Source organism: Dermacentor andersoni, chromosome 2 (genome assembly GCF_023375885.2).
Source record: "Dermacentor andersoni chromosome 2, qqDerAnde1_hic_scaffold, whole genome shotgun sequence".
In the NCBI taxonomy this organism is placed as follows: Eukaryota; Metazoa; Arthropoda; class Arachnida; order Ixodida; family Ixodidae; genus Dermacentor; species Dermacentor andersoni.
Genome location: NC_092815.1, coordinates 47027530 through 47043872, shown reverse-complemented (window position 1 = coordinate 47043872; position 16343 = coordinate 47027530). Strand labels below are relative to the sequence as shown.

General features: G+C 50.5%; 1 protein-coding gene across 1 annotated transcript; it reads right to left on the bottom strand.

Moving 5' to 3' along the window:
* Positions 1-9733: 9733 nt before the first annotated feature.
* Positions 9734-16091, bottom strand: LOC126542661 (thialysine N-epsilon-acetyltransferase-like). The gene is made up of 5 exons (XM_055077365.1): positions 15895-16091; positions 13280-13328; positions 13063-13131; positions 12423-12610; positions 9734-10330 (listed from the first exon to the last, which is right to left on the bottom strand). Exons 1-5 carry the CDS (start codon positions 15967-15969, stop codon positions 10112-10114), a joined length of 600 nt encoding a protein of 199 aa, XP_054933340.1. The 5' UTR covers positions 15970-16091; the 3' UTR covers positions 9734-10111.
* Positions 16092-16343: the final 252 nt, after the last annotated feature.

The following is a 16343-nucleotide window of genomic DNA, read 5'->3' as shown; positions in this document are numbered from 1 at the left end:
CACCCCATTTTGAAGGTGAAATCCACCAAAATTTCAGGACTTTTAATTAATTAACGCCAAAGGCTGTAGCAGAAGCTCTAAACAAGCTAGGCGCGCAGGCGAGAAATATACTAAGACTCATCACTAGAATCGCAAGCAAAAGGGGGGGACTCAATGAGGACAACTTACTCAGGGTCTTCCAAGCTTTCTTCATCAGTCATATTACTTACACGGCACCGAGCAAAATCTAAAATTACAAACTCGACACGCTCATCAGGTCCGGCGTCAAAAGAATACTCGGTATTCCACAATCCGCTAGCACGGTAAAACTAATTGAACTCAGAATTCACAATACCACAGACGAATTAATTGAAGCACAGTTTATTGCACAGATCTCCAGGCTTTCGTCAACTAAACCGGGGATTAAGATTCTTGATGAAGCTGGTATACTCCCTATACAGGCACCGCTCGACAGACACCCCCTGTCCAAATTTGCCCGGGAAGGTATAAAGGTTGAGCTACCCTTCGACAAATCGATCCTTACGGGGCAGATGCATTCTTCGTCGACGCCGCCAAATATGGCAGCGAATACAGGTTTGCAATCACGGTGGTTGACGCGCGCGGAACGCTTATCAGCGCCGCGTCAATCTACACTAAACACGCGAACGAGGCGGAGGAAACCGCGATAGCTTGGCTCTTCAAGCCGCAAAAGGCCCGACGACCATTTTCTCCGACTCGCGCACGGCGGTCAGGGCTTTCTCGTCCGCTCTAGTTTCTAAACACGCAGCCGGCATCGTCAACAGATCATTTCTTAGTACTACGGGAGAAGAAACTGGAGGTCATACCGTAGCGTGGTTCCCGGCCAGTGGCGTAGCTAAGTCGTCTGGCACCCGGGGCCCGTAGCTCTTCTGTCAACCCCCCCCCGTGTGTAGTCGAGGAAGACGAGGATATCGACAATTTTCGGGTGTCTTCAGTCGTATATGACACCCCCCCCCCCCCTACTAGCCCCGTGCACCCGGGGCCCACGGCCCCCCGTTGCTACGCCACTGTTCCCGGCCCACGTGAACGATGTAACTAACCAAACAGGTTGCAACCCTAAGGAGTGGGCCAACTGCCTGGCGCGTGAATTCACGAACCGCGCCTGAGCTAACAGTTCAGCTCTCCCGCAGGATTGCCCCCTTCAAAGATCATCTTACCACCTTTCATGAAATTACGTCGTATTACAGACACAGCAGGAGGAAATTCCCTCCCCCCAGCCCGAAACTGAACAGGGCTCAGGCCGTTACTTTCAGGTTCCCACAGACGAGATCCTACCTCACCCCCAGAGCGCATAGTTGGATAGACCCCAACTTCCCGCAGTCGTGCTCCAAATGCGGTCACGCATGCTGCTCCTTCGACCACATGCTCTGGCTGTGCCCGTACAACGTGGGCTCCGACCTTCAATACAAGTCCAAGTGGGACGCCTTGCTGAAAAGCTCGGATTTCACGAACCAACTATACAGTGTTACGTTTCGCCTACAACGCGCGGTAATGCCGGCGCGGATGCAACGGACGCCGGGGCTTCGTTCAAAGCGGCGGACATTTTGGCCCGTTCGACGCCGCCGCAACGCCTCCCCGCCAAGCGTGTCCAGGTGTGTTTCAGTGCCACGTGTCTTCGTGCGTGCGTGTGTGTGTGTGTGTGCCCACGCTTGTCAAAGCGCGGCAGCCGGGGAGCGGAGCTCCCCAAGTGAGGAGCCAGCAGGTCTGTCCGTCGGCGGGTTGGCGATGCGTCACTACACTCGGCTCAACATGTCTCTCGGCTCGACCGTGCGCGCCGTCGTGGGCTCATGCTCCGCCGTGTCGTGGGCTCATCCCGTGACCTTCCTTCTGGCCCGCGACGCCGAGAGTATAAGAGCAGCTGCCCCCGGACGCCAGGAGAGAGGCTCCGATTTGTACTGTTGAGTTACGTGCTCTCCCGTCTCTCCACTTCGGTCGACCTGACCGGCCGCTCTTTTGCTATGTTAGAATAAACAAGTTGTTCTGTTACCAGTCTTCTCTTGCTTTGCCGGGACCTTCGGATGCTTCCAGTGCCCCAGGCCGCCAGGCCAACGCTACCCTTGGGGCTTGCGACCCATTGGCAATAACGGGCGTCAGCGCCGAGACCCCAACAGCTGGTTGCCAGCGGTGAGATCGCGACAACGGAGGCCAGCAGCGAAGAGATGCGGTTGAATGTATGCTGAGCAGCACAACGACCATCCGGGAGCAGCGCAACGAGCCCTGTGTGATAACTGGTTGCCTGCAGCGGAACGACTGCGCTGAAGTCTTGGCTGCGAGGTTTGGTGAGTGCGGGACTTTCTTCTTCTGAGTTTTGCCAGGCTTTTGTTAGTGTCAGAAACAGAGCTGGTAATTGTGGTTGTCGTTGCTGCCGGGTTAGTTTGCGGCAAGACAATAGTAGGCAGTAGAGAAAGCAGCATTCAGAGCAGCCATGGATTTGAAGTCGTTGCGCAAACCGAAATTGCTGGAGCTTGCAAGAGAGTTGGGTCTGGATGTCTCAGACAAACTCAGAAAACCAGAACTGCTAAGGGTTATTCTTGAGTTAGAAGCTGAGGATGACGAGCTGTCGGAATGCCTTGAGACCATTGAGGAGAGGGAGACGGCAAAAAGACAGGAGCGCGAACTTAAAGAGCAAAAAGAGAAACAGGAGCGCGAACTTAAAGAACAGAAAGAGAAAGATGAGCGTGAACGAAAAGAACAGAAAGAAAAAGAAGAGCGCGAACACGCTTTGGAAATGAAGCGTCTCGAGTTAGAGATGGAACGCGCTCGTAATGGAAGTCAGGCACACGGTGCAGGAGAACGAGTATTGTTCAAAATGACTGACCTGATGCGGCCGTTTAAGCTTGGAGAGGACATTGGTTTGTTCCTGGTTAACTTTGAGCGAACATGCGAGAAGCAGGGGTTCTCTCGGGAAACGTGGCCACAGCGCTTGCTCACTTTGCTACCCGGCGAGGCGGCCGACGTAGTCGCTCGCTTGGAGAGAGAGGAGGCAGAGGATTTCGACAAAGTGAAATCGAGTCTGCTAAAAAAGTACCGGCTGTCAGCGGAGGCGTTCCGTCGGAAGTTTCGGGAAAATGAGAAAGGCAAAAGTGAGTCATATACAGAGTTTGCGTACAGGCTTATGTCAAACATGCAGGAGTGGCTCAAAGAAGAGAAAGCGTTTGGTGACCACGAGAAAGTTCTGCAGTGTTTCGGGCTAGAACAGTTTTATAGTCGGTTACCTGAGAACGTGCGGTACTGGGTCTTGGATAGGCCAGACGTTAGTACGGTGGCTCGAGCCGCTGAGCTAGCCGAGGAGTTTGTGACGCGTCGGGCTCGCGGAGCTAAGGACGGTCAAAAGGGTGAATTTGGCTCCAAGTTTGAGAGGCCGAAGTTCACGCCCATGAGAAAGCGGTTCGAGACGAGGCGAGCGCGCGTGTGTTATACGTGCCAGAAGCCGGGTCACTTTTCGGCGCAGTGTCCGACCGAACGTGAGGAGACGGCGGCAGCCGAAGCCGAACGCAGAAAGCGGTTCGAGATGAGGCAAGTGCGCGTGTGTTATACGTGTCAGAAGCCGGGTCACTTTTCGGCGCAGTGTCCAGAAACAAAACCAAAAGTCGTGTTTTTGTCATTATGCAGCACTGACGAGAACATCAAGCTTCTCGAGCCTTACATGCGAGACCTCCTCGTGAACGGGAAAGAGTGCCGAGTGCTTCGCGATTCCGCAGCTACAATGGATGTAGTTCACCCCTCTTACGTAGAACCCGATATGTTCACGGGCGAGTGCGCATGGATCAAGCAAGCAGTGGAAGCTCATAGCGTGTGTCTGCCGGTAGCAAAAGTGCTTATTGAAGGACCTTTCGGAGCACTTGAGACGGAGGCCGCAGTGTCATCTATGCTGCCCCCCCAGTACCCGTACCTATTTTCGAACAGGTCCGATCACCTCCTGCGCGAGAAGGGGCTTTTGTTTGGTGAGGCTAGCGTTCAGGCCTTAACCAGATCGAAGGTTCGGGAGCTCGCTGCAAAGGCGGTAGTTGCGGGACCGACGTTGTCGAACGATGAGAAAGGGTCAGAGGCGCAGCAAGCTGGTATTCAGAGCACGCCCGAACTGAATAAAATTGAGCCTGTAGCGTTAAAGGCACCAGATACTGGAGAGGAAAATCCCGACACGGGAAAGTTAGAAGAGCTGTCTCCAGATTTGCTCATCGCGCCTACGTCAGACGGACTTAACAGGTTGCTAAAAGTCAGCCGGTCGGCTTTGATAGCCGAGCAAAAGAAGGATGGCAGCCTAGAAAACATACGCTGCATTGTCAAGGAAGGTATCGCCAAGAAAAATGCTCGCTTTGTGGAAAGAGGTGGGGTCCTGTACCGGAAGTATCTAGACCGCAGGGGAGTGGAGTTCGATCAGCTGATCGTGCCTCAATGCTATCGTCAGGATCTGTTGCGCTTGTCGCATGGGGGTTCGTGGTCCGGACACCTAGGAGTTAAGAAAACTAAGGACCGTCTCTTGCAAGAGTACTATTGGCCAGGGTGTTTTCGGGACGCAGACCACTTTGTGAAGACATGCGACACCTGTCAGCGGGTGGGCAAGCCAGGGGACAAATCGAGGGCGCCGTTGAAGTTGGTACCTATCATTACGGAGCCTTTTAGACGGCTCGTTATTGATACAGTGGGACCTCTGCCGGTAACAGCCACGGGGTACCGACACATTTTGACTGTGATCTGCCCAGCGACAAAGTTCCCTGAAGCAGTGCCGCTTAAAGAACTCAGCTCAGTTGAGATAGTCAATGCACTACTGTCCATATTTGCGCGAGTTGGTTTTCCTGCAGAAATCCAGTCAGATCAGGGTACAGTGTTTACTAGCGCTTTGACGACAGCCTTTCTCGAAAGGTGCGGGGTAAGGCTGTTACACAGCTCAGTGCACCACCCCCAGTCGAATTCCGTTGAGAAGCTCCACTCCGTCATGAAGCGCGTGTTGAGAGCATTGTGTTTTGAACATCAAACTGACTGGGAGCTGTGTCTGCCTGGAGTGATGTTTGCATTAAGGACCGCGCCGCATGCGGCTACGGGGTTTTCGCCAGCTGAGCTAGTGTACGGTCGCTCGCTGCGTTCTCCGCTTCGCCTGCTTCGAGACGGATCACTGCCCTCTCCAATGGCTGCAGACCATCTCTTCCACAAATGGCCGCCTCCTGCACTGGAGCCTCGCTTTGCAACAACATTCCTTTGAGGTGCGTTACAAAAAGGGGAGTCTCAACGGTAACGCCGATGGCTTAAGTCGAAGCCCCTAACGTGGGAATCAGCCTCAAAATTGTTTGTTACTGATGTTTTTCTTCCTGAGGCAGGATTTTTAACATATTGCTTTTGTGTAGTGTTTCAAAGTGATGATGTGCTTTCTAGTGCAATTTTCCGATTTGTGGACGCGTTCTGAGTGCTGCTAAACTACTGTAAGGAACTAGGCAGTAGTATAAAAGGGGAAAGAGCCTGGCAGGGCTTAGTGAGGGTTGTGCCGTGCTTGCTGACTGAGCGGTTGACTTTCGGCGTAGTTCTAACGCTTGCCGGGAACGAGAACAAAAATGTCAACTCTCCCGAAGTCACTTTGCAGTGTCCTGTGTGAACCTGAACGAGAGAACGAGGCCTTCTCTGTGCGCTGCGCTCAAGAAACGCCGGAGGACGACCGACTTCGGTTATGAGCATCATCAAGCGACATCCCTCCGGACAGCGGATGCAGTCCCCTGACCATAGGGATCTCCTTCCCCCGGCGGGGCGGTCTGTTACGTTTCGCCTACAACGCGCGGTAATGCCGGCGCGGATGCAACGGACGCCGGGGCTTCGTTCAAAGCGGCGGACATTTTGGCCCGTTCGACGCCGCCGCAACGCCTCCCCGCCAAGCGTGTCCAGGTGTGTTTCAGTGCCACGTGTCTTCGTGCGTGCGTGTGTGTGTGTGTGTGCCCACGCTTGTCAAAGCGCGGCAGCCGGGGAGCGGAGCTCCCCAAGTGAGGAGCCAGCAGGTCTGTCCGTCGGCGGGTGGTCGAGCCGAGAGACATGTCTCTCGGCTCGACCGTGCGCGCCGTCGTGGGCTCATGCTCCGCCGTGTCGTGGGCTCATCCCGTGACCTTCCTTCTGGCCCGCGACGCCGAGAGTATAAGAGCAGCTGCCCCCGGACGCCAGGAGAGAGGCTCCGATTTGTACTGTTGAGTTACGTGCTCTCCCGTCTCTCCACTTCGGTCGACCTGACCGGCCGCTCTTTTGCTATGTTAGAATAAACAAGTTGTTCTGTTACCAGTCTTCTCTTGCTTTGCCGGGACCTTCGGATGCTTCCAGTGCCCCAGGCCGCCAGGCCAACGCTACCCTTGGGGCTTGCGACCCATTGGCAATAACGGGCGTCAGCACCGAGACCCCAACAACAGGCCGTCCAGAGGGCCCGCGACGTCGTGGAGACTCACCACCTCCCTGTCCCGTCGTGGGCGGAGCCACCAACTTGATTGGGGCGCCTTCGGTTCCCCCCAATCAAGTTCCTCAGGACACTCTAATAAAGTTCTTGTCACTGTCGCTGTACTCCAAATGCAAGTCGGTATACCGGGACCGGCAATTCGGGTGTGTGACGACAATTAGTTTAGGCAGGCATCGCTGCAGAAGCGCTTAACAGAAGAGGACTTTCAAGGGTGCTTCCACCAATGGAGCCTGGAAGAAGAGTTTGAACTGGTGTATTGTGTCTAATGGGGAATATTTTGAAGGTGATGTTGTCTCAAAACATGGCTCATACCCAACACAATGCGTTGGCGGGCTAGTTGGTGCGAATCCATGAATACTTTGTTTAGCGCAAAACGACACACAGCTGTCGTCTTTCTTGTGTGTGTCGTTTTGCGCTAAACAAAGTATTCATGGCCCGTACCCACAGGCGGGGGGATTAGCCACACTATAGGTTGGTTGAAAAGGGAATCTTACAAAATGTCAAAAGGGGTGAAGGTAAACATTCAAAACGATCCATTAGGCATCTAAAGACCAATAGAAATTTCTGGAGGGCTTATGCATGAATTTAGGATAAAATAAAGAAGTGTCCCACAGGCGGTATCCTAGCAGCGAAGCCACCCGGACGCTTCAATGAACTCGTGTATAGCAGTAATCATTGACCCATGGCTTGCGCTTAATTGACAGGCACCAAAGGACAAAATGTTTGGTGTAGTAAGCGCTAATCACAGCTTACTAGTTGGCGATATGAGGAACATACTGTGGAGGAAGGAGAAATGGCGGCAGGAAAGAAAGAAATGGTCCATAGTTTCCGGTTCATTGCAAGAAGAGCAGAAGTTATTTGTGGACAAACCAGATCTATGAAGGTAAAAATTTAAGCGGGGAACTCCACAACGGAAGCTTGATAAGTTCACCTCGCATTGTCGTGAAAGGCATTTGGTCGTGTTCCACCGGAAATTGAGATGTCGAAAATCATCTGCGGAAAGTAGGGATAATTTATAACAATTTAGAAATAAAAGGCGTTTAAATCTCGCTCCTGTTATAAAAGCGAAATCAGGAACAATATTTAAGACTGGGCCATTTAGTGACGATGATGCGAGCGTCAGCTGATTCATTTAAAAAGATTCCACTGTGACCAGGCACCCAGACAAAGCGGACATCAGACAAATTGTTCGGGGCAAGAGTCAAAAATATACTCGGCAGGTGTGACCGACTGTCAGAAGTGATGGCCAGATTAATTGCCAGAAATTCTGCAAGAAATATAGGGGTATAATCAGCTGAGACGGAGAGCAAAAGACAAGTTAAGCTGATTTGAAAAGATACCAACTCCGGCCTTCTCTGAATTTTGTGTTGCATCCGTGGTAATAACCAAGAGAGACGGAAATTGTGCACGGGCACATTTGGAAGGCCTTCCAGTCGACGGCCTTCGAAACGCCACAACTCTATCGACTCAAAGGAGTTGTGGCGCTGCTACACGGCACTTTTGAAAGGCCGTTGAGTGGTTCAGGCGTGTCTCGCAAAATTGTGTAGTGCTGCGGATCTTTATTTTCGTTTTCATGTCACAAAAAGTTAAACAACATTAAAACCACCTAAACGCACTATAATTTCTCTTATGTTTGTTTATACATTTATACAAGTCCCGGCCTGAAACCAAGCATGGTGTGCGGGAAGAGGTCACCTTTCCTCTATGTAATGTTGGAGGCGGGTTTCGACGACCCTCTCGTACAGCTTGCCGAGGCACGAAGTCAGCGAGATGGGACGCAGGGCGTCGATCGCGGGCTTCTTGCCGGGTTTGGGAATGGTCACGATTTCCGCGTGTTTCCACTCGTTCGGTACGTGGCCCTTGCTCCAGAATTCCTCGTTTAGGTATTCGGTCAAGCACTGGATGTGCATTGGGCTCAGGTTTCTAATCATGGCATTGGTGATTTTGTCAACTCCGGGAGCAGTGTTGCGCTGTGAGGCTCGTGCCGCGGCACACACCTCTTCCTCCGTGATGGGAGCGTCCAGTTCTGGTCTTGGTTCTCCTTCATATTTTAGGAGGCAGGGTTGTATGGGGTCGCTACCCAGGTATCTGGTTTTTAGGGTGTCAATCAGATCCTGGTCGTTTAGCAACACAATGTCGTCCGCATGGAACAAACCTGGAAGCTACTGCTCTACTACTGTACCCGCCTGTTTGTATGAGAATATGAGAGATTAAACCCGATATTACTTCCTTCTAACGCCCTTTCCATCATCACCATGTACATTATAAACAGCAGTGGGGATCGAGGGCACCCCTGCTTCAGTCCCTTGTTGATATCAATCGCGCGCCGCCGAAAGCGCCATCTCGTTTCTCTAGAACAAACTGCTCCGCGAAAAGGGTCAATACTGAGTTTCAGTTTCGCATATGCAACACGTGCCCGAAAGTGAATAATTTAAAACTAATTATGAATGTTTTAACTACCTGGACATTGCGACTTTTTGTGCAAGTAATATTCGTCTCTACGGGCAATCCACCTGAACAATCGCGTTATATGCGCCATGCGATTAAAAACAAATCTGCCCTGGGAAAAATTAACATCCTGTAGCGTCATTGTATAATAATAATAATTGTAAAGCCGATGATCACAAAAAGGGTAATAAAAAGAGGACTGGATTCTCATTCGCTATTTCTGCGCCTACAGTTAAGCGTATCCAAATTTTAAAGGGACACTAAAATAATATATTCTGTCGAATTATACCCAATGATTATTCGTCTAGAAGTCTATCATCGTTTTCTGTGACCAGAATGTCAGTGTTGCGTATGAAGTTTCCGCCCAAGGTCCCGTTGGAGCTTTGGACCACCCGCGCGAGTTCACGTAATTTCCACGTGACCGGACGAGTACACGTAAACTCCACGTGACCTCTCTCTATGGGCGGTTCTCTGTACATCAGTCAGTGCTGACGTGACAGGAGAGGTATCGTAGTCCATAACAGGTGACGCCACTCAATTTACCATTTTCGTCATTTTCTAGCTTACAAAAGCTATGTTAATTCCCGCTACGAATGACAAATTCGTTATTACAGAAGCCTAATATTTCAGTCTAGCTCGACTTAACATTTTCCTTTAGTGTCTCTTTAAATGGAGACCGGTGGTTCCCTGTGGAAGGACTTATGTCGCCGACAGCACTTAAGCCAAGTCGCAAGCAAAAATGCGGTGGTATTTTTTTTTTCTGATAAAATTAAGCAAATATGGCAGGCTGCAGCCACAAAAGGTGTATAAAATGATCTACCAGCGCTAGCTCTTGAGTTCGTCACTTGTCACATCATCACCCATTTATTTGTTCACAAATACCAGTAATATATTTGCATCGCTATTTAAAAACGAACCGTCTCGGTTGTATGTTGGCCAAAATATGCAAACATATTTGTTTGACTTCGTTCTGGCTTTTCCAAGCCGCGCTCGTGCCGTTATCAAATTTCGACATCAAATACGAATCGGGGAACAAGGGGCCGGTCGATGTTGTGCAGCTATTCGAAAGTCTTCGACGGCTTTGTATCGGCAGCCTGCAGGCAACCGCCGCCCCGTTGAGCATGCAGTGCGTGCGCAGGCGAACTTGCTCAGGCTCGCGCTTTCCCCGGACCGTGCCACATCAGGGCCAAGCGTGCCGGGTGGAAGAGGCGAGCATCTCGGTCACGAAGGCTTTTCCTCCGTGCTGGCGCCGGCTTTGAGCGGCGTCCACGGCTGCTCCAGGGTGAGCAGTGTGACGGCGCGCCCGTCCATCTCGAAGAGGTGCCACCCTTTCTCCCGCTCCTGGTCCATGCCGCCGTGCCTACGCATCAGGTTGATGAAGGCGTCGCTCTTGGTCAGCGCGTTACAGGTGAGCTCGTTGCACTTGTTTTGAGCAGCTTCCTGCGCAAAGAGAAGACAACGGCGACATAAACTCGGGGGCTTTCAGAACCGGGAGCCCACTGTCTCCACAGGTTTGATTTCATTGGAGAAAAGGGGGCGGGGAGCACTGCATGCCCCCACACACATGAAGCCCGGCCACTGTTACGGTTGGCATGTAACACCCCGGGAAGAAAATGGCGCTCGATGGACCCTGCTCAACAGGAACGAAGGATGGATTCCCGATTAGCCATGGTTGTCTCGAGTGGATGACCGGTCTGGCAGGTGCACCCCAGTGCTTACATGCCCATTCGCGTGTGTACATGCCTAAGCGGAACGAAGGATGGATGCCTAATTTGCTATGGCTGTCTCGAGGGGTTGCCGTTCTCGCTGGCGCCCCGCAGCGTTCACAAATAAAAAATCTGAGCATGGTGGCAACTGCCATCACCCCGTTTCAAAGGGGACGCTCCTACCTTCCATCCATCCAGGCCCCTTTGTGTGTGTGCGGGGAAGCCTTTTCACAAACTGTGCGACTCAAAGAGGGAACCTTTCCATAAACTGTCAAACTCTACAGGAGAACTTTCGCGAACCAACGTCGCTTAGAAGAAAGGATCAAGCCGCCCAACCCGGACCTACAGGCTCACCGAAAGTGAGAGCAGCTGCAAGGCCACGACGAGGACTTACAACGTCACCTGCGGAGGCGGGCCCGTACAGGCTCACGGAAAGTGGAAGCCGCCCATCCACAACAAGACTCAGTGCCTGTCACGCGACGTTGACGTGAACAAGATCCCGCCTACGATTTTAGTGAGCCTAACCTAAAGGGGCTCCGCAATGTACTTTTAGACTTCATTCTCTTCTTCTCATCTTTCACCAACCATTGAATAAATCGTACGAGTTTCGCACTAGAAATCGTCTCGTCCCTGCCTGATCGCCATGGTTTACCGGATGCCTGCAGCCTGCTGACAACGGCGAAAGAAACAGGCGTCGCAACAACTGATCGGCAGCGGTGGGATACGCTACCCTGGAGAACGCAACACCACCCTCTAATATAGCAAATTAAGTCCTGCCTTCACAATAAAAAGGCTTGTGTAGGTGAAATGGGCCCCGGTTTCTGCCCCCACACTCGGAATGCACTTCTGAAGCCCATGCATCGATAGAGATGCGAACGATCTCGTCATGTGGTTACTAAAACAGCTTTGCGCTTCACTGTAAAATAATTTACACCCTTAAAAGTGAAAGAAGGGTGTTATAGTTATATAAATCACACCCTTAGGAGGTGAGTTATATAAATGACACCCTAAAAGTGTGAGTTATAGACACATTTACACCCTTTATCACATTTAAGCGTGTAAATTATTTTACAGTGTGGTGGCCACGCAAATCTGAGTTTCTATAAGTAATCGCACCGGTGCATTTCCACGGCGTGTTGAAATCCAGCGGTGTGCATACATTGCGAGCCAGTCAAATACAACGAGTTTAGAGACGTGCGGTAAGAGAAACGGCTCGAATGATTATTTTCCCACATACGCACACTCGAGGTGTGGGCTTCCCTTGAATAGAACATTCTGACATGTGCGCTCAAGGCACACTTACGCTGAAGGCATGCATATCTGGATGTATCGCGTTTACTCAAGGCAAACTTGGACCGGTATAGCGTAAAATTATTCTAATCTGTTTTATTACAAATCGGCCCTCCCTGATAGCTCTAAATGGCTCGGGCTCTGCCCATAAGGCCGTGGCGCACTACCATATAGGCAGAGCCCGAGCCATTTCGATCTATCGGGGAGGGATAATGGCCGATTTGGAATGAAAGCAGATTGGAATAGTTCTACGTTATACCGGCTTTGTATCATGCCATATCCAGGGCTTCAATCGATGTACAGTGCAATCTCACGCTAACACAAACCACGTCTTCTTGAGTGGATGCACGCTTGCATTGAAGACAATTTTGTCCAGTGCGTCTATTCAAGGTAATCGTGTCAGGTCCGCTCAAGGTATACGTTTACGTTGAAAGCAGTATACCGTGCTCACTAAATAAGGTAAGGCTTCCTATTACTGTCGCAGTGAATTTATCTTGAAGACCAGACCACGTATATTTGTGGCGATATAGGCTGACCTTGAAGACAGCCCTGAGGAGTACCGAGCCGACACCCTTGCCTCGGTACGCGGGTGCCACGTGCAAGCCATCGAGGACCATGCAGCGGCCTCCCCAGGTGCTGAAGACGAGGCTGTACAGCGCGCAGCCAATCAGCGGAGGCGACGGAAACAAGCCGGCGCACAGCGGAGGGCATGGCACGCCGATGCCTGCGTGCAAACGTCGAAGGGCAATGTGGATGACCCTGGCACCGTGAGGAAGCTTAAAGCATTCACATTAAAACCGGGGTAGCTTATAAACACCATGGGATGTGCTGCTGGAGCCCAGCAACGGAACTGAGGACCTAGTACACTGTGCCCCGTACAAGGTCCTATATAGTTCCGTTGGAACTAATAAATGTCATGTCCGCTTTTCGTCCCTCGGACGATGTGTTCTGGTATACTTCGCGTCTAGCGGTGAAATGAAATCGCCTTCAAGGACACGTAAGAACTCTTTGAAGTTTCATGCGTGCTTTCTCAAGGTCTGTCATAACTTTCCCGTTCGCGATTCAATTTGTGGCGATCGCGTACACCCCGGAGACGACAGCAGCTGTGGGCTCAGCTCCGCATAATCAGCATGTTATGCTCGTTACCAACTAGCCCAACTTTGTGCCTTGACTTACCTCCACTACTGTCCTCGGCCACCAGGATATTCACTAGAGGCCACTCTCCGAAGGCATTTTCCTTGAGATCTGCGAAGTTGTGCATTGATCAAGAGCGAGAAGGGCGTACTGCGCTGCTTTAGCATGCAGTCTTTCCTTGGAATTTAACCAAGTCAGTATAGTCTGAAGCACAGAACTACTTTATTGCGAAACACGAGGGAGCATTGCTCGTTCTCACCTCCCATTGCGGTTGTATCGTCGTTGAAGTCGAATTCCTGAGCGCCTTTCTGAAAAGTGTAAAAATAAAGTAATGTGCCTCGCTATCACCCGTGTCAACTTATACTCGGATGAATGCCCACCCGCCTGTCTCGTTCGTATCACTTTTACCTAACAGCAGTCACGTTTCTCCTAAGCACAAGGTGTGTATTTGATTGTGCGTAGTCAAATATACAGGCGGAATACAAAAAGAAAGGAAGGAAAGAAAACCCGTCTATGCGCTGGGCTTTCGACTCAAGGAACATCAAATGGTAAAAAATAAACCAAACATTTAGTTTGTCTTAGCGAATGCTCAGATTCGTGGTGAACAGATCGATAATTCGGTCTGACAATGACTCGGCAAATCTTATGTCGTGCGACGTAGTGACCGATTAGTCATTGAATTAGCCTAGTATATATTGACACGTTGGATTGTTTATCTTTTTCGGGTGAGCGCTTTTCACCGTCTAAAATATCTTATTGCTCAGCGCTGGACGCGCCCGCATGTATCAGAAGTTTCTCGAATGTCATCAATGGTTTTGTTGTCACCGAAGCTTGTGTAATCTGATTGCACACGCGATGCGAATTGTGTAGAACTTTCTGGAAGACACGAAGGCGCCACCGATTACTCTGTAATCTTCGATGACTCGGGTATAAAAGCCGACGCGCTTGACGGGCAGATGAGATTTTCGACGATTTCCGACTGTGTTCGCCGCTGTCGCTGTTCCTTGAGTGTAGCCTGTTTTTGAGGGCACACGTTCGCCCAATAAAACGCTAGTTTCGTCACTCACAGTTTTGCTTCTTTCTTCACCGTCACTACCACGTGGCAATATTGACGTGTGTCGTAATGGCACAATGACGTAGCACGACGTGGGTTAACTTAAGCTGTCGAAAGCTTCGGTGTGTGTTAATGACATTGGGTAAATGAGACTCCTTGTCGCTTTTAAAGTTGTCACGGTTTCTTGTTCGTTTTCATTATATCTTTTTCCCCTGGAGTCGCGTGATAAGTGCACGCCCGTCGCTATAAAACTGCGTTGCTTGTACTTTGTACAGCGAAAAAATAGGAAGCACGCAGAATACACACTGCACAGGCGAGAACAAACGTGTAATCACGTCGTGATGCCTGTTTCCCGACAAACGTAGCCTTCTTTCTGGACGAAATTTTTATATGCAAGAAGAATCCTTGTCAAGCTATAATACAATGCATGGCACAGCAGGAACAGGACGTAGTATGTCGTAAAACGAATAACACGTGAACTTGCTGGCAGCGTCGCGAGGGCGTGGTCTTAAGCGAACGTTTAGCCGGGAAAACGCATTAGCGACGTCCCGAATGTTTTACTTCAGTTGGGCAGCAACTCATATCTGTCCTCTTAATATGCTTCTTAAAAAAATTGAATTATGGGGTTTTACGTGCCAAAACCACTTTCTGATTATGAGGCACGCCGTAGTGGAGGACTCCGGAAATTTCGACCACCTGGGGTTCTTTAACGTGGACCTAAATCTAAGTACACGGGTGTTTTCGCATTTCGCCCCCATCGAAATGCGGCCGCCGTGGCCGGGATTCGATCCCGCGACCTCGTGCTCAGCAGCCCAACACCATATATCCACTGAGCAAGCACGGCGGGTAATATGCTTCTTTATGTCGGTATATGTACTTCGTGGCTTTAAGCTTGATATTAGTGTTCCGGTTGCCTTCCGTGTGACAGACTATATAGTATTTGTCTTCAAGAAAAAAAAAACATCAGCGTTGTCTATTCTCTATAATCTGATCCCGTCCTGTTCTTGGGTTATTAAAGTCAAAATTCCCATAGTGTCTGTGTCGCATATCTCAGTCATCCACACAAAATTGGTTCTGTACGTGCATGTCACATCCGCAGATAAGGGCGCCTGAAAAAAAAAAAAAAAGAAGAGGCTCACAGAAACACAATGGGAAAAATTAAGCGCCATACTTGTACAAATGGTGTAACACAAAACATCCGTCACCCCAAAATGATGCAACACGATGGCATGAGAAAGCATCAGAAACGGTTGAATGAGTTCGCTTAGCTTCCGCGTAAACGGCAGTGGTGTTTATGTCCTCAACACATAGCCATCAGAGAAAGAGGCACAAAGCCTCGAGCGGCCAGTCGCGCGGTAATTTTGCGTGCATTTGCGGGCTTCTTTCACGCCTGAAAAAACAGTTTTATGTAGCACGTATTGAGCAACAGAAAGCTGTATCGGAAGTTTTTCATGTCGCTGTGCAGTTTTCTCGTCGACACTCTTAATCTAAGTACAATATCTGAGAAGTTGATTAATTAAGACTAATTATCTAATTAGGCAGAATGAAAAACAAAATAATTTGAGTATCTCCAAGCGACGGCAAACAACGTTACCTTGGTTCTGTCCAGCTACGTGGCATTCGCATATTTTAAATCTCTGGATAAAGTTAGCTGGGACACCCTGTATAATCATTCCGGCTACGTTCTATTCAGTTGGCAACGCGGCGGAGGTCGATCAGAGGCGAACAGTGAAGTCTTCGTTCTGTTTTCTAGTTGGCTAACGTGTCCCACACCCTTCGCTGCGCATGCGCACTGTCTGCGAGAGCCGCCTTGCACTTACCATCAGTCTCTTGAGGGAGTCGCAGTCCGTCGGCCGGGCCCTGCGGATGTGGACGCCTATCGTTGTGCTAGACATGCTGGAAGCGGCCGCAGGAGGCACTCTCCGTCGGCCTGTCGGGAATTTCGACGCGACTGAATTTCCCCCGACCGAACACGCCTTCACATCGTCCGAACCTGCGCTGCGGCGTTCGCGCGACGCGAACCTCTCGCGGCGAGTGCACGAGTCGGTGCACACGCGGACCGAGGATGAGGAAGAAGAAAAAACTGTGACGTCGAAGCACGTTCACTGTGTCGTTTTCACGATTTATCTCTGCAAGCGAATTCCGTACTCTATACTCAATTTTTTTTTCTTCTCCGTTTGATTCGGCCAAACTATACTCAAGTTCGGTTTCAGTCCTCTAGGTAAATAAATTTGTTGAGACGTGCGCACTCGGGACCCGGCAGTGGCTC

Excerpts from the sequence above, each read along its gene's own strand:
- LOC126542661 (XM_055077365.1), bottom strand. The coding sequence starts at position 15,969 with ATGTCTAGCACAACGATAGGCGTCCACATCCGCAGGGCCCGGCCGACG. Across the intron at positions 13,132-13,279 it reads CGATACAACCGCAATGGGAG|ATCTCAAGGAAAATGCCTTC; the intron begins GTGAGAACGAGC and ends ACAACTTCGCAG. Across the intron at positions 10,331-12,422 it reads TCCTCAGGGCTGTCTTCAAG|GAAGCTGCTCAAAACAAGTG; the intron begins GTCAGCCTATAT and ends CTCTTTGCGCAG.